The following is an 18,965-nucleotide window of genomic DNA, read 5'->3' as shown; positions in this document are numbered from 1 at the left end:
CACACACACACACACACACACACACACACACCAGGAGATGACTCACGTTTGTCTAATCCATGGCCCAGTTTTACTGGGCCATTGTCTAGCCCATGTGTAGGCTACAACGTACAGCCACTCTTGCAGCCCATGGAGTGGCGCGAGAAGTGGACATTAGCGTCATGACATAAATCTGCTTCTGTAGCTAATATTTGTGCTATCCAGAGACCTTCAGTTATGAGAAAAACAGCTTTGCTCATCTTTAACATTCTGAAGTTACCATCACAAGTAACTATATCCTGGATGACTGATGCTTATCATATTACTGAGTTTTCACTTTATGGTTGCCTCTACCAAACATTAGTGTAGAAATGCCTCTCATGACTAGACGCAAGATGCGGATGGAGATAAAGACGGCCACAAGGAAGAAGAACAACACGTCCAGCATGAGGAACTCCACCCAGGAAAGCTGGGCAACAGGGCTTCTCAGCTGCGGCGCCCCCTGGTGACGGATGACGTACTCCGTCCAGAACACGGCCCTCTCCAGCGGCGTCGTCAGCTGATCCCGCAGCTGCCTCGACGCTGCCAGCACATTCTCCTTGTACCTTAACGTAAATATGAAAAAAAATGAGCATGTGTAATTTGTTAGTCCATATCCTACATTTTTAGTGAAGGGAAGCTCTATAAAATCAAGCATCCAGATAGACCTTATAGCCACATTTATTCTCACAGGAGCCGAGGGTGTCATATATCAGCTTTAGTCCTGGTAAAGTGTGCTTTTGTTAACTAACGATATATTTAGAGAAATGTGCAATGGATGTGAACACAGAAGTTAATCATTATACGTACATGAAATACAGAAAATAAAATCCAAGTATCAGAGCATTTGCCCTTAAGAGCTGAGATTGTATTTCACAACCATTTAGTCATTACAAACAAATATTCATCATAATAACCGCTAATTATACCTTAACCTTCATAATAGGCAACATATTGAGGGTTTTTTGGCGTGGAGTTATGTTTCTTAGATTAGTGAATATTATCTTGGAACATGGGGGACCGGAGAAAATCAGACGAATCTTAGGTAAGCTGCTAATTGAGACAGGTGGTTAAGTAATAGCGTTAATTATCTTGGTACAGGTCGAAATACTAGCACAGCGGCGATGAAGCCCATAGTTACTAAAAGAATGGTATACAGCTACATAGAGTGCTGTAATCTCGAACAAAAGAGAGCGAGAAACGTAAATCATGTTCCAATCCTAGTAAACGAAAATTAATATCAGCTTTTAAAGAAACTGTGTCGCAGTATTACGGGTCTCCAGTTTTACTATTGTTTAACATGGGAGTTGCAACAGAATACAGAGTCACATGCTTCACAGTCAGCCTTGCAATATCTTGCCTTAGTCTAACTGACGATATGAAGCACACATAGATAAAGTTTACAGTCAGTAGAACATTTGATGTTTCGATTCCATCTATAAGAGGCCGACAATCAAATAAATGCCAACAGATGTATATTATCCTACTCCTTGGAGCCAAAGGACATCTTCCATGAGCTCACTACAGTCATATTCCACACATGATTTTTGATGAGTGAAGCGATAAGAGCATGTGGAACTGTGATTTGCTGAAGCTAAATGTTTGTGAATGAAAAAGTTTACATACGACGTTGAACTGAGTTCCTGCTGTGTGCAGTCATGTGATATATGTAATTATGAACTACTTAAATACCCACTCCAACCCAAGAATATACCGTTAACTAGAGGAGTGCCAGACAGGCGTATAAAGCAATAGAACAGACCGCTAGAGGTTAGAGGGAGTTTAATGCTTATAATTTATTTGCTGGCCTCAAAAATTTCCTTGAACCAATGTCAGTATCATTCATTTTTAAGAGTTGATAGGATGACATTAAATGATGTGATCAGTACAGACTGCATATATCAGACAAGCAAGAGTAAATATTACATGTATTTCAAAAGACAGTTTTACTTAAAAATTTGTTTCTACCAGCAAGCCAAAGAACCTTATATTTTAGTACTATTATCTCACCACAAAACACCAGTAAGACTATGATACCAACTTAGGGTTTGTGGTAATCTCAGTGAGGACATCAACTATGGCCTCCACAGTCAGCTCCTCCCACAGCAGCATTTCACCAAAGCCAGAATTCTTGACAAAAAAAGCGTTCCTGGTTTGATCACCGAAGATGGGTAGGGCGAGGAGGGGCTTGGCGTGGTAGATGGACTCCTGCATGCTCAGAAGGCCACCATGGGTGATGAACACTTTCACGTTGTCGTGGCCTGAGATGTACAGGCTATCATACTACAAACAATATTTGGAAGGTTATATTGTTTGTATACATCAAAATAAGCCAACTGATTTCTTACAGGATGAACTTACCAAGGATGTCCTGTTGTGGAAGCCACTTGCTTATCATGACATTCTCTGGCAGGCCTTCCAGGTCCTCCTCATACTTCCATATGACTCTGTGTGGCAGCTTGTGGAAAGCCTCAATAAAGGCTTGGCGGTATTTCACTGGCATCGAGTTTCCTCGAGCAATCGACCCTAGACTGAAGTATATCACACCCTCAGGACCAGCATCAGATATCCATGACTCCAGATCCTACCGATAATAAGAGCAAATAGTTGAGACATTTAAGCATGATCAGACATGATATATTAGAAACTGCACAATTCAACATTTTGACAGTATATTGCCGGGGTTCTTTTGATTTCGAAGCAATCAAAACTGGAGCAACCAAAGGGGCACTCAGTGGAGTGCATCTCTCCGACAAGGGCAACGTAATCTCCAAACTACTCTTCATAATGGGTTAGGGATTCTCATCATTGAAGAGGGCTTAGCGCAAAAAATGTTTTCCGGATCCAGAATCTGTAATACAATCAGGTTCCAAAGTTAATCGATTGTTCCCTGGGACATGGGCTATCTACCTGCCAAATTTAGTTCAAATCTCTGTTTTAGTTTTTGAGTAAGCCTACTAAAAGACAAACAAACAAACAGGTGTGGAAACATACTCTCCTTGTCGGAGAGTCATCCAATAATTATTCATAAATCTTATACCTATTTTATATACCCATAACAGAAGGATATCCTGGAGTCCTTAATTCACAAATGAGGGGTAATGTACGGGGCACCAGCCTGATGGCTAAGCAGCACTTGTCAGGACTGGTACAGAGGACCGAGCTGCCTTTATCGCCCACATTTGAATGTTGGTGGACTCAAGGGTTGGCTTGTGGTGTATGGTATCTTTATGATGAGACACCAGGAATTTTTACCGTTACATCTGCTATTGCTATAGGTGGCTGTGTTACACTTCCCCTGCACAAACCTAATATGACCAAAAGTATTAAAAATATCTATCTCTCCATCTATCTATCTGTATCTATATCTATCTATCTATGTCAATATGTATGTATGTATCTATCTATCTATCTATGCATCTATACTGTACCGGTATATATATATATATATATATATATATATATATATATATATATATATATAAAGGGAACTGCCTGTCTGAGTGAACAAAAATACTTATAGAACTCTGTGAGAACTCTGTATTTCTCTTTGAAATTATTTTGTGAACAGTGACTAACTCTATATGCTGAAATGAGTGAAAGCATGATGTGTTATACATAATAATAATTTTACACATTTCGCTTCAATAGAACTACAACAGAGTAATAAGTGAAGTTATTTGTGGTGTTTGGGTGATTTTTGCAATAATATTTCACAATCCTAGTGTTCTATAAAACTGCAGTGAATCATGCTTATTTTTGTAGGTTAAGCTAACTTTGCTGAAAATGTAATTCTTGTCATTACTGTCAGGAAAATCTCCGCATCAGGAAAGAAACTACATTTTATCACTGTGTGTGATGTATCATACTATTTTGTAAGAGATTATTGAGAGAGGCGATTTTTTGTCAAAACATTCTCGGGTGTAGTGAATTGCCAAAATCTGAGGACGCCCTTAGATATGTTACTCAGGCCAATACTGGATTATTCTGTTCAGCTAAGAATAATTCTAGCAGCTGTAGGATGAAAGTAAATGGTGAAAGATTAACCTGTTGGAGTGGTCTGGCAGGTCGACAGTGCATGGCGCCCACCTCCACCTGTGAAGGCAGGAGAGGCATTGTCTTGCTGATGCTGAAGTGAGAGTTCAGCAGTGCCAAACTCTGGTTTCTCTCTAATTCCAGCAGAGGCGGCAGGTCAGGGAAACGAGCAGAGATCTGAAGAATTAATGTGAATAATATGTGTTGTCGATAATTTGACCGCCACACTAGTATTTCCACCTTCTCTTACTTGCCCTTCTCGTGCATAAGGTTAGTATCCAAAAAGTCGTAAATGGAAAATGAGCCATGATAAAGTCATAAACAAAGCACTCAGTGAAACTCCAGTGATAGTTATAATGACACCAGTAATAAATATAATCCATTTCTTTGTAGCTCATACCTGTTAAAGAAAATTATTGTTCCATGCATTTTATATCTATCTATCTATCTATCTATCTATCTATCCATATCTACTGTAGCCTATATCTATCTATGTATATCTGTCTATCTATCTATCTATCTATATACATATTTGTCTATTTATCTATATTTATATCAATATCTATATCTATATCTATCTATCTATCTATCTATACCTATATTTATATCTATCTATCCAGCTATCTATCGATATATATATATATATATATATATATATATATATATATATATAAAACACATTGCTACAAAGCACAATTTTTAGGGCTTGTGTACATCTAACGTCAGAAAACAAGCTTCAAAGACCAGCTATGTATACTTGATACCAAACGTACGATTTGTACACATAAAGTCGAGCAAATCTGATCCTTTGGTTACAATATGCATGTTCCATGTTACATCTTTCAGTTCTGTCTTCTCGGCGTCTTTGCCTCTCCTTGTCACAAGTTGATTGATAATATCATACGAGTATCCTGTTCTCAATCTGATGTTACCTTCTTCACGAGCCTAAAAGTATCCATATTTTCAACATGCCATATCATTCAAACATACATCCTTTTATTCACCTGATCACTAAACCTACTTAAGCGCCATCGTTCTCGCGTACCACTTTTTCTATTGTATTCTGATCTGTACAGATTACATATACTCCTTAGTATGCATTGTACGTTCCCATCGCTTCTACTGTACTTTTAACATGTGATGCTCATAACACGCCAGCGAGAACATTTGTGGGCTATGAAGAAGCTTCCTTTTACTTTCATGATGTCTGTTACACTCTATTGCAAGTCATTTATAATATGTCTACAAGAGACTTCCATTAGTGCAGGCGTCAGGCATAATGTGACGTAACTCTTTCAGTGCTATCAAATCTCCAACATACTCTTCTTGTAACGCTAGGCAAAGTTCACTTTAATGGTGACCGATCATTGTGAATGAAGTCAAGTACCTCCTTTTGAAGTTCTGGAACTACAGCCCAGTGTCTCCAGTACACAGCCATTCCAATGTGTGTTAGAATGTTGACAAAACGTTGCCAGACAGTCAAGGGGGTCGGATAGTCGAACAGTAAATTAAACACATAGGATGGTAGGAGTACGTTGCCCAAGACGGCGCTATGACGGGGGTCCATTCCACTTGTAGCGACCGTGATGAAGGGCATCTCGTGCACAAAGGGGTAGGCTAACTGAAGGGAGAGACAGAAGATTATAAGCTAGAACTGGAAATCACACTTACACGTATCTTAATGTGCTATTATAATACAGAAAAATATTGTGGGTACTCAAAATAGATGTGAAATTCCTTATGAGTTAGTTACAGATAACTAGCATTGAAACAGAAATGTATTATCATGACACTGCGCGAAGATTAGCCTACATACAAGCAGATCTAGATGTGTGAAGATGCAACTAAGATTATATGTACAGTAGAGGACAGTTACATCGCTCCATTTTCTAGCTGGACAATTGCGAACATAATCGACAAGCGCTACTAACACAGATATTTTTCATGACAGTGTATAATGGAGTCTGACATATAAACAGAAGGAAACTTAATATGAAAAATAATTTAACATCAAAGTTTGAGCAACATATATGGTTATCTGTGATACTTACTTCGTTCAACATATGGTCAATAAGGATTACGTCGAAATCTTTTCTTTTGTTGTAAAGCTCTTGAACTTTGGGGACATCGTACAGCTTTCGTGCAATTGTAAAGAGTATATCTTTCATTTCACATAAACCTCCTATAGGATCATTTAAAAAGTCGAACGTTTTTATAACTTCTTCACTGAGATCTTCAAGACCATGTTCAAACTCGTAGATGTTAGGGTGTTTTATGGGCTTGTGGTCATTGGTCAGCATCACAATCTAGGGGTCAAGAGAGATGATAGATGGGTACTATTAAGTATATATTTATAGGATGGCAAACATAAAACATGGTGTACTACTCACAACATGGTTGTACCTTAGTGGTTTAGGTCAAGTAGGGTCATTTAGATAACTAACCATGGCCAGCTTCTAGCACAGTTACCTACCACCTATAAAGCTACAACAGTCTAACCTTGTGTCCACGTTCGGCCAGAGCCTTGGCCAGTGGTAAGAAGAAGTTCCTATGGCTCCTGAAGGAGACCGGCAGGAGCATGAGGATCTTATAGGAGGCCTGAGGAGTCGGCAGCTCCCCTGCGGCGCCTTTCGCCAGAACCACCACCAACACACATAGCAGCGCCGACTTCATCTGCTGAGACACATTCAGATTAGTACGATGAGAGGTTATATACAGTGCAGTAAAGATACCCCTCTGAAACTAATGTATCTATTGATGAAAGACCATCCTCATCAAGAGAGAAAATATAATCTTTGGCCCACTAACATCCGGGTTGCCAGGGTGGCCAGAAGGGAACTGTCCTGGCAATACAATTTACCAACTCTACTTTTTTCACGCTAACTTGGCCTAGATTCTCGTCCTTTGCTCTTCATTATTTCCATCGCACTCCTTCATGATTAGCATCATCTTATAACACAGTATTCAAGATGGAGAGATGGCAGTTTTAGGGCAAGTAGAGTGAAGAGAGTATAGTAGAGAACCTTATAAGAATGCTAGTTTTTACATGCATATTGGTTCTCATGAATCTTGAGACACAACTCTGGCCAAGGCTTCTTAACTCTCAGGACAAGCTATATATAATCATCTAATGTTATCAAAAATTAGATTCCTCAAGCCCGGGAATCGATATGTAAGATGAGTTTTAAACTTTGGAGGAGTAAAGACTCCTACAAACTCGACTAAATTCTTGTAATGATATTAAGAAGACATGATTAATATTTCTCGCGACCTGGCAGAGTCAAAGAGCTCATTGCACAGTACCCCATGCGTGTTATTGCTGAAGAAATCTTTGGAGATAAAAGCTGAATAACTTTGTTTTTCTCTTTCCTTTTTTCTCTCAATTTCTCATTCTCATCTTCAGTCTCAGTCTCTCTTTCTCCTTCAGTTTCAGTTTCTGTCTCTGTCTGTCTGCCTTCTATCTGTCTGTCTGTCTGTCTCTGTCTCTCTCTCTCTCTCTCTCTCTCTCTCTCAAGGCACATTAATGAAACCTGTTATCAAGGGCTCCTCTCAAACCCATAAGTCGAGCAGGGCGATACTTCCAAGTTGGATGGAAAGCTGATGACAGGGAAAGCTGGAGCTCCAGTTTCATCAGCTCTCGGGACTAGATCCTGACCATCCCCCATTGCTGAACTTTTTCAGTGTTTCAGTAACACAGAGATTAGGCCAGCATGCTCTCCAACACAAGTTCCTCTAACAGTCAACACCAGACTACATGCACATTACACACGTCGCTTCCTGTTCATTTTTTTTTTTAAATTAAGAATTGGCATCTATTAACCAAGCCTCGGGGTTCCCAGGTGAAGGGGATCATAGACCCCACCATCAGCCCATCTTCCGGTGACGACCTAGCAAGATGCCTGGAGCCACTATCTGACTCACTTCATTTCGGCAACATTCGCGACCTTCCCTCTAACTTTCTTTCTGTTAAACACCACCTTTCATCCTCTAAACCTCACCTTCTTTTCCTAACTGAGTCTTAGCTGTCTGAGGCGACTGATAGCAAACCCTTCTCTGTATCCTCCTATTTCTTAATACTCCTTTCAAAACCAAAGGTGGCCGTTGTGTATATGTATGCAACGACATATCTTGCTCTCGTTTTCCTGATCTTTAACCTTCTGAAGTCTCTACTGTCTGGCTTCGGCCGTCCTGTCATTCTCTGATTAAGTATATCTGTGCTGTTTACTTATCCTCTAATACTACTGACTATGGATAATTGTTCGACTATCTTACTTCTAAGATGGAAAACATTTCTGTTCCTCCTTTCTCTTAAATCTCCATTTAGGAGATTTCAATGTTCAGCACCACCTTTGGCGTTCCTCTGCTTTCACTGATGTGGCTGGTGAACAAGTCTACATCTTTTCTATCCTTATTGACCTAAAGCAACGTGAACAGCACCCTACCCGTATCCCTGACCAGCTTGGAGAGAGTTCCAACATACTTGACCTCTTCCTTACATCTAATCCTTCTGATTACACTGTTATGCTTTTCTCTTCCTAGGGTTCCTCCGATCACCGCCTTATCACCTGAACCTGTCCTATCACTTCTGTAAAGCCTTTGAACCCTCCCAAGAGTTGGCGGCTGTGGTGCTTTGGAGTTGCTAATTGGGAGGCCCTCAGGCAGTACTTCTTCGATTTTCCCTGGAATGATTAGTGCTTTCATGGCCGAGACCCATTTGTGTGTGCTTTGCGCATTATTAAGGTTATTTTCTTGGGCATGGAAGCATGCATTCCTTTCTCATATTCAATGACAAATGCAAAAAAAAAAAAAATTGGTTTAATCACCCTTGTTCTAATGCTGTCCACAACAAGAAGAAAGACAACAAAAGGTGCCAGAGCCAACCCACCCCTGAATCTCATCTCTTTTATGTTTCTGCCCAGAATCGTGCTAAATCTGCTCTTCGGTCTATTAAAATTAATTTCATTCGTACTAAATGTTCCGAATTCTTCAACTACTTCTTGCTCCTTGTTGCACCTTAGCAAAAACCTTTCCAATAAGTTTGTTTCATCAGCCTTCCCTCCTCTTTTCCACTCTGATGACTCTATAGTTATTTCTTCTACTGATAAAACAGAACTCTTTCCCCAGACTTTCTCTTCCAGTTCCACCCTAGATGATTCTGGTGCTGCTCCCCCATCACTTCCCCCCTCTGACTTCCTCATCACTGACATTAAAATGTCTTCAATAGATATATTTTCTACCATCGCTGGTTTCATTACTAACAAGGCATATGGGCCTGATGGGGTCCCTCCTATTATCCTCAAGAACTGTCCTTCTGTGCTTATACCCTGCCTAAGTTAACTCTTTCGCCTTTGTCTGTCGTCTTGTACCTTCCTTCCTGCTGGAAGTTTGCTCTCATTCAGCCTGTCCCAAAGAAGGGTGACCATTCCCAACCCTCTAACTGTCACCCAATTGCCTTAACATCCTGTATTTCAAAAGTTTTTGAGTCTATTCTGAAGTAAAAAATTTTAAAGCACCTTTCCTATCACAACCTTCTTCCTGATGTCAGTATGGCTTCCGCCAGGGACGTTCCACTGGCGAACTTCTCACATACCTTTCGGACTCGGTCATCCTTCTCTCGGGAAATCGCTAAGACTTTGCCTTTCACTTGACGTCTCAAAGGTTTTCGATCGAGTCTGGCATAATTCTTTAATTTCCAAACTGCTCTCTTCCGGTTTCTATCCTTCTATCTGTGTCTTCATCTCTAGCTTCCTTTCTGGTTGTTCTATAGCTGCTGTTGTAGACGGGCACTGTTCTTCTCCCAGAGCTATCAATAATGGTGTTCCTCAGGGGTCTCTCCTATCACCAGCTCCTTTCCTATTTTTCATCAATGACCTTCTAAGCTGAATATCTAAGCCTATCCACTTATACGCTGATAACTCCACCCTTCACCTTTCCATTTGCTTCCCCCAGCGTCCATCTAAGTAGTTACTGCAACAGACATGGGATGAGGCTGTGGCATACCTAATGTCTGACTTGCCTCATATAACTGGCTGGGGTAATAGTAATCTTGTTTTTAATGCATCAAAAACTCAGTTTTTACATCTTTCAACCCAACAAAATATTCGGTAGGGGTATCCTCTAATTTATAAAAATATCCAACTCGATCTTGCATCAACTTCAAACATACTTGAGGTTTCATTCTCTTGGGATTTTTCTTGGAAAGATTATGTTACCTCTCTTGTAAAATCTGCATCCAAGAGATTAGATGTGCCAAGCCGACTCAGTGCCTTGTTAACCCCTGCACAGTTGTTGACTTTATACATGAGTTTTCTTCGCCTCTGTGTACTGTAGAGTACAGCTCTCTCGTGTGGGGTGGCTCCCCACATACAGCTCTTCTCAACAAGGTGAGTCAAAGGCTTTTCGTCTTATTTACTTTCCTCCTCTTACTGGCTCTCTTCAACCTCTGTTTCTCCTCCGCACTGTTGCAATTTTATCTCTTCTCTGTCCTCTGAACTGTTTGGTTGCATTTCTCCACCACTGCGGCGGGCGCGTAGCACCCGTCTAGCAACTAACTCTCATCCCTTTTCTGTCGAACTCCCTAATGCAAGAGTTAACCGTTACTCCTAGTCCTGCATGTATGGAACATGTCAACTCGGATCTGTCTCCCTGTGTGTATGATCCAGATTTTCAAACTCATTGTTTTCAGAATCTCAAATTTAAATGAACAGATCTTGAATTTGGCTCCCTGTTGTGTTGCCTTTTTTTTCTTGGAGGGAACAATGTTCCTGGCTCCTTGGGCTTCGGTTCCCTTTTCTTACATAAAAAAAAAAAAAAATGAATTGATAACACCACTAACTGACCACTGGCGTTAACTCTGATTGTGGGTGAATGACCACTCTCAAACAAAGATGATATGTGATAATAATATGCAGTAAGTAGCACCTGAAAGTAATGGAATTTCTGGTCATCCGGTGTAAAGCAGGCTCGGGAGGATTATAAAGCGAATTGACTGAGGGTTTATTCTGAGTGGTGTTCAAGCCTTCGTAATACGGCATCCCTAGCGATTTACTTTCCATCCATGTATTATCTACTGCCAGAAACCTTCATCCCGTAAGGAGTGGCCACAAACAAATCACCTCCACTTCGCTTTGTCCTCTGTTAATCGGATTTCTTCCCTTTAGCTTACAGCTCCCTCCCTCATATACCACTCCACTCCATCCCTATATCTCATCCTTAGTCTGCCCCTTCACCTCTCCCCCTCCACCTCACTCACTTTCTCTCTGCTACTCAGTTTCTTGTTCTTCTACTGCTGTTTATTCTGTTCATGTTTATTATGTACATGTATATAGGTTTTAAAATCGGCCTAATTTTCATCATTAATATACTGTACAATGATACCGAGGAGCAATGTACAAAATAAATCGTTAAGGAAAAACTGTTACGAAACCTCAGAAGCGTTTTTAACCTTGACCCGCTTGACAGTGTTGTCATGGGAGTACAGCACAGTCATGGTTACAAATCCTGGTAGAGCTGAAAACTATTTTATATAATTTACTTATGCACCCACTCCTCTTGTTTCTTGTCATGGCCTTATAATCAGTGAAAGTGAATGAGAGTGAGAGAGAGAGAGAAGGGGGGGGGTCCGAAAATGGTTAATTACTTTCCACCGGAGTAAAATGAAATTAGTTATCCTATCATTAAAACCTAAGGAAGAGTACCTAAAACAACTTCCTCAATATTCATAATTATCCAAATAACTAGTTTTTGTACAGACTTTTAAGATAAACTTTTAACAATATTTGTTGCCAACTCAGAATGAGCTCGTCATAGGTTACTGATATTTCACGTGATATTCTTGCATACTTATATAATTTTAGGGTGTTGGAATGAACAAAGCCACCCATTTAAAGTTACCTGTAATTACAAAATGAGAGATATCTATGGCTATATAGAAAAGTTATAACGCAAGGAATGCTAATCCGTGATTCGACTGAGGTGAACTGCCGATTGGATGTCAACCGCGTCACAAATGCTTATGTTGAAAATTTATGTAATGAGTTTAATTTTTTAAAACTATCAACAGTCTGTGGGGTACAGCAAGAGGCAGGCCGGAGGTACACACTTTCTTAATCATTTGAAGTCCAGTCTTGAAAGTGACACTAACACATGACTTGAATATCTGTTAAAATTAGTTGAACTAGGATTAAAACTGCCTGAGAATACTAATATATCGAGCGTTACAACTTTGTCCGTCAGTCACATACAGTTAGCTAAGTTTCGGAGTGAGTCGTTGAAATGCTGGTCAGTACGTAAAAATAAGTACATTCATGGCATTAAGCAATACTATCGCCAAGAATCCTGCAGAGGTACCAGATAAAAAGAAACTAAATAAAAGCTCTGTGTAGTGAACAGACACTCCCAAACCCTCATAGACACTTACTTTGTTTTAATGGAGGAGGGGAGTTGCGTCTGCTCTGGCCGGCGATAGCTTAGAGAGTATCGATCTTGGGACCCCCTTGCGCCAAGAGCTGTAAGATCATCTGAATCGTTAAGCACACACACAAAGATTCATCGCCCATTAAGTACCCTAGTTAATTTATGATGTACTAACCTCCTCAGCAGGAAAGACCTCTCGTAAAGTTAAGTGCTATTGTTTGGAGGTAACCAGAATTAACCATAAATAGTGTGCAGTCGTTTGGTGACAGCAGTAATAAAACAAAGAGACCCGTAAATAGCGCTCCACTAGACTCTCATGTACAGTGGTATTATCTCATGTGCTGCAGGGATGGATAGTCGGATACTGTGGGTGTACTTTGGCAGTGAAAGTAGGAAATGAATGAATGATGCTGAATTGCTGCAGATAGAAATGACTAGGCCTTCCCCACAACCCACGGGACATCACCCGTCAGAGTGGAAGCGGAGTGATGTAAATGGTCAATCGTGTATGTAGGAACGCGTTAATTTATTACAGACAGAGACATACCAAACTGATGACAGAAGGAGTAGCCACCCCGGGCACCAAGGTAAGGGGGCATATTTGTCCATAATTATTATAATTTTTAAAGGAAAGCAACAAAACTGAATGACTACCCTAACAGAAAAACTTTTAGGACACACACACACACACACACACACACACACACACACACACACACACACACACACACACACACACATATCTATTACTTCACATGGTGAACTCCTTCCGTGTTAAAGAATTTGCTCCTTGGTTGAAGGCTGACTCGTTCGATGGAGTAAGGTTAGATCCAGAGTAGTGTCTGGTCAGGAGTGTTCGTTTCTTACCAGTCTGTTTTCCTGCAGAACATCAGTAACATGAAAAAAATATCATCATCTAGGAGTCATCATTATTTCCAGAATTATATTAACCTATCTGTTAATCTCAACTTAGATGCCTTAATCAAAGAAAAAATATAAATTAATTAAGGTTTAACGACTCTCAGGAGTTGATACAATCGCATGGTGTATGGGCTGTATGGCAATCTGACACTTTTTACCTCGTCCTCAGGAGTGTTTGTTTACACTTCGTTGTTTCCATTATGCCATGAGATAACAAGCATCAAAGCTGCACTAGATGCTGTGTGAAGATTCTTCATATCAGAGAACGAACTTGTGTGGAAAAAGGCGCCTCAGTAATGGAAAACTCATTCCTATATCACATCAATTATAAACATACAATTTTAACAAAGCCAAATATACAGACTACGACGTAAGCAGATAAAATAATTTCATACTCAAAAATCCAAAGAAAATAAAAACCAACCCTTGTGTAATCTTCACATAGGCTATCTATAAGGTCATCTTCAACGAGACACGACAGGTAGATGCTCAGAGACTGAACAGATACAATGAAATGACTCCGAAGAATATATCCCGTAGACGAGTTTAAGAGCAAAGAATAAAGAGTCAGAATAATTCCACACATCCGCAGATTATGAATATGAAGAAGCACCTATCAGGTAAGCAAGTTATTCTCCACAACACATCTCTCGTTTGAAGAAATAAGTGCAACAAATGGGAATCAAATAGCTATCGATTTTACCGTGATACAAGCAGTCAGACTTACACTGGGTGAGGGATCAACTCATCTGACAGCTTTATCTGTGTCTACCGAAATAGCTTGCTTCATGATTACCATATGATGAAGCATATTCTGTTCGAGTGGTGAATATTGTTACAAATTACTAGAATTTCTTATGTCAATAGGAATCTGAGTTTTAGTGCGTCAAGATTTACGCTGTTAATAAACTTCCAAATAGGGAACATCTTCAGTGAGTGATTTTATGAAATTTATTTAAAAAAAAAAGTCCTCATGTAATAAAATATAGTAAAAAGCCAGGCTGAATTTCATAAGAAAAGTGTTTGTGTACTAAACGAGGTCCACAAGACATGCAATATAGATGTTACTCTTCGCTACGGAGCAGAACAGTAATTTTTAAAACTTGATTTTCTCGCAGAAATAGCACCGAGAGCTGGGATACGAATCTAACATTCTTATCTAAGAAATTATCAAATGAATGGAATCTTAGAATTATTTGAAAAATTTGTTCAAAGTTTCCTTTGTTTTTTAAATCAGGACAACATCGAATGTTCCTTAAAATTCAGTCCTTACCTTGTCATACAATGATCTACTACTGGTATTCAAAGTACAGTGCTCTCGTCCGGGTTAATGTTATGAACTGAGGAGTGAAAATAGCTAAAATACAGCGTACAGAAAGTGAGTGTTGTAATATATAAACTAAAATCGTCGAAGAAACACAACCACGCCTTAACACAAACATTTTTAGTAAAAAACAATTGATAAAAATCTATGCTACAATTATATAGATAGATAGATAGATGGATAGATAGATAAGATCTATATGTAGACAGATAGATAGATTGATAGATAGATAGATACATAGATAGATATATAGATAGATATATAGATAGATAGATTTGATTGTATATGCCACTTATGTTCTTTCTCAACCGATGTGATTAATGTCGAGACAAGTGTTTTCATGAATCCACAAGTGTTTTTGATAATCCTTATGAATCAGCAGCGAGAACCAGGTTGCTTGTGTTTAGTTTATTTCGGTCACTGTCTGCTCACCATCACAGTCAGCGCACCAGGCCGTAACTGAAGTCTGACTCACCAGCACGTCATGTTGACTTCAGGAATTAGGATTTATATATTTTATTATGTAAAGTTTACATTGCAATAAAAAAAAAAGTCGCACCCCCTTAACGCATACGTTGGGTGGATTGCCGTAATGCAATGACGCAATGCATTATACTGTACATTCAATAAGGTTTTAGTGGCCCACGCCCTGGTAACATACACGCAGGGTGGTGTGAATGGAGTGCATTATGATTAATTCTGTTAGTTATATATACACATATACATACACACACATACAGTCGTGGTCATAAATAATCACCTATCATCCGGTAGCCCGTCCTCAGGCGGGCTCCTTTATGCGCGGCAAGTCATAGGGGAGGAAGAGGGACTGAGAGGGGGGGAGGGCAGATAGAGAAGGGAAGGTGGGTGGGGGGACGAGTGATGGTGAGAGAGTGGAGGGAGGGAGGGGAGGGAGAGTAGGTAGGGGAGGGAGAATGAAATACGAAGTGGTTGGTGGTCACATTATTTGTCTATTTTCTTTCATTCAGGGCATGATAAAAAGAGTTAATATTCGGTAGATAATGTTGCATTGCATCTTGTATAACGGCGTTGGATAACAAGCTACAGATAGATGGCGATATCAGTTGCTGGCTCGTGTGAGAAATATACTGGCATGATAGATCAAACATTTGTGCAGAGCCATCAAGACTGTGTGGGCCCAGATTGTCAATGCGTGGGAGCCAGAGAACGTGAGGACACAGGCCCGCCTCCTCCAGCACACCACGTACGAGCGGAAGCTGTTCAGACGAAATCAGCAAACCATCAACATCATTGTTTCCTCGCTATGGCGAAAACTGCAAGAGGTTATTAAGAGGCAGCAGGCCACCGGACTACTTACTAAGGCTTTCCTTGTTGGTTTGGCTTTACCAATGTCGGTAAACATTGACACAGATTTATTTGGGGAGTTTGGGTAGGAGTTTGTTTTATATGCCTTCTAACATTTTATGAGAGATATCGTATTATACCCACCCACGTGTACAGACATCAAATTTATTTATCGTTTATGCACAATTATCTTAAATTGCCTTTTCATAAAGAGATGCCATAAAATAGTTGACGTGCTGGTGACTAGTTTCAAAGGATTATGACACAATTAAGACTATTGAGTGCATTTGTAAGCCAGCCTACCCCTGCCTCAAATTTGGTGTCTATATTCCAATAATATTTTTAGTGTGTGTGTGAGTGCGCCAAGTTAATAATAGCAAAGTGAGTATAGCAGCCGCTGAGAGACACTCAATTTGTTTTAATAATACGGCCGTTAATTCCAAAATTAATTACATGGAAGGATAGAGGACATTTCTTAATTAAGCTTTACGAAAGTCAATGTCATCCAGATTCCATTCTGCGTCCGAAGTTAAAATATACGGATAAACAAATATCTGGCTCCGCACTGATATTTAATCTGACACGTCAGCTTATTTCTCTCACGAGCTAGCCTTTGATTTCACCACCATTCTAAAGCTTGTTAGCTGACGCTGGTATACAAGGTGTAATGCAGCATTATGTACCCAATATTAACTCCTCTATATTATGCCCTGAATGAATGAAAATAGAAGAATACTGTGACCACCACTTCGCATTCATTCTGCCTCCCCTACCTACCCTCACTCCCCTCCCTCACTCCACCCCCAAACGATCACTCGTCCCCCCACACACCTTCCCTTCTCTCTCTGGCCCCTCCCTCTCAGCCCCTCTTGCTCCACCGTGACTTGCCGCGCAAAATGGAGGCGGTCTGAGGCACGGGGTACCGGATGGTAGGTGATTATTTATGACCACGACTACATATACATACACATACACACATACATAATATGCAGTTTCATAGTGGGAGGAGGTTAGATTGTAATAATGGAGAGAGAGAGAGAGAGAGAGAGAGAGAGAGAGAGAGAGAGAGAGATGCATTAGGTATATCTATCAATCTATCTATAGCCCGACACCCTAATCCCGCAAAGGGTGGCCGAAGACAAAACGCCTCCAAGTCGCTCTGTCACCTACCATTTGACTACCCTCCCCCCAACTCACTCCCCCCTCCCTCATAGGGTGTATATTTTCATATTACGATAATACAATATATAGTAATCTGCATAGCTACATAGGTATAGTGTTATCAAATTGGTAGACACACTGGAATCAGTTTAAGTACCAGTGTAATAATAATATCAGTTGGACATATACCATTAACAAGGATGTGATCTTTCTTGAGGCAGTGCATAATATGGCATCACATGGGTGTAAATTTGGTATGCATGTCTCTTCACATAATATATACAGTACATCTTACAGCAGTAATTACAACATAATACAAGGTAAAATATATACAGAGATTTAGTAGTAGCTGACTTGTAATGGCATATCGAATAGGCTATAACAATGCCAGTTTGTTGCAGGTATCAGTATGAGGAAGCTGAAACTCTGAAGATAGCATAAGTTATGGTGACATGGATAGGAATGTGGTGGCCATCTGTAGATATATGTTTTGCTGGACATTGCTACTTCTCACCCTGCCATAGGGAGGGAAAGGAGGTCCGGATGATGATGATGATGATGAATAAATATACCAATACTAGTTAACTTATTCACATAAACGTATGTTATAAAAACTAAATTGTAGTTAATACTGAAGTCTGAATAAGAAATGCTGCAGGCTGACCCCGTGAGAAAGGCAGGTATATAAACAAAGATGATGGGGAGACAAAGACAGTCATGAAATGTGTTACACAGCATAAGCAAAACTCGGGATTTCGTTGGCCTTTCTAACGACAGAGGGCTGAAGAAAGTGTACCAATAAATCATCTCCATTATTTGAGGAACATAAATCTCTATATGGTTTAACATTTGGACACTCAACAATGTAATGTTCTAGGTTGCGCTTTCCGTTCTCTTCACATACTCTACAGTTTCTTATCATATTATTACTTTGACTTATTTCCCAGAGATATCTATACTGCATTCTGATTCTGGTACAGGTTGGTTCCTGCCTTCTGGTAATCAGTCCTACATTAACATACTCAGGTGCCTTGTGCCTTGCTACTGATACATACTTTCTGAACGTTTCCTGTGCAATTTTTATCACCTCTAGGTGCTGGCTGTACTGTTGTATAACACTAGAACCTATTTTAGCTTGGATCTCACTTACAGGTAGAGTAAGTTTGTAGTCCACACTACCCTTTAGTGCCCCTTCTCTCGCTAGAGCAGTGGTTCCCAAAGTGCGCGATACCGCCCCCCTGGGGGCGGTGGAACATCCAGGGGGTTGGTGGGGTAAAAGGAGGCGGTAAGGGGGCAGCAGGGGGGCATCAGAACCAAGTAATAATTTTTTTTTTTTCTTTACAAAATCTAGATGACAAAATCTAAATCAAGAACACTTAAGGAACACGTATGCTAAAAGAATAAAGTTAACATAAGAGTTGTGCACGGAAGCATGGTTGTATTTTATTTCCTGGTCGGAAGTCGGAGTTAAAAATCTGAACGTTTGCTTAATTATATCTTAGTGACGGTCTGAACAGGACAAGCGCCACACGCCAGCCGGATCAGACAGCAGACGTCTGCAAAAGCCAAATCTCTAAGTTTGTAAGCACTGCAAGTTATCTCCTGTCTTGTAATGAACATAATATTATAGCATAATATAGATGTGACTGAGTGGTATTGGTGGGACGCCAAAGGATGTGGAAGTGTTTTTGTGCTAAGGCTGTGATCTGGACTGTTTTCTTTATTAGTTGTAACACTCACTTCGATAATAAAGCAGTACCTCCAC

General features: G+C 40.1%; 1 protein-coding gene across 1 annotated transcript in view; it reads right to left on the bottom strand.

Annotated features, from left to right (window-relative positions):
- Positions 1 to 301: 301 nt before the first annotated feature.
- LOC145418127 (uncharacterized) overlaps positions 302 to 18,965 on the bottom strand; it is a 31,250-nt gene continuing 12,586 nt past the window's right edge. The window contains exons 8-15 of the mRNA XM_080286654.1: positions 18,351 to 18,438; positions 6,553 to 6,726; positions 6,105 to 6,359; positions 5,441 to 5,674; positions 4,066 to 4,230; positions 2,380 to 2,602; positions 2,060 to 2,279; positions 302 to 584 (exon numbers count right to left, since the gene is read on the bottom strand). Of these exons, the coding sequence (XP_080142780.1) occupies positions 302 to 584; positions 2,060 to 2,279; positions 2,380 to 2,602; positions 4,066 to 4,230; positions 5,441 to 5,674; positions 6,105 to 6,359; positions 6,553 to 6,726; positions 18,351 to 18,438 (1,642 nt within the window). The remainder of the gene's footprint in view (positions 585 to 2,059; positions 2,280 to 2,379; positions 2,603 to 4,065; positions 4,231 to 5,440; positions 5,675 to 6,104; positions 6,360 to 6,552; positions 6,727 to 18,350; positions 18,439 to 18,965) is intronic.

This window comes from Coenobita brevimanus, chromosome 14 (genome assembly GCF_032717465.1).
Source record: "Coenobita brevimanus isolate Jiangsu-jjx chromosome 14, ASM3271746v2, whole genome shotgun sequence".
Lineage (NCBI taxonomy): Eukaryota > Metazoa > Arthropoda > Malacostraca > Decapoda > Coenobitidae > Coenobita > Coenobita brevimanus.
This window is presented reverse-complemented; position numbering and strand designations above follow the sequence as displayed.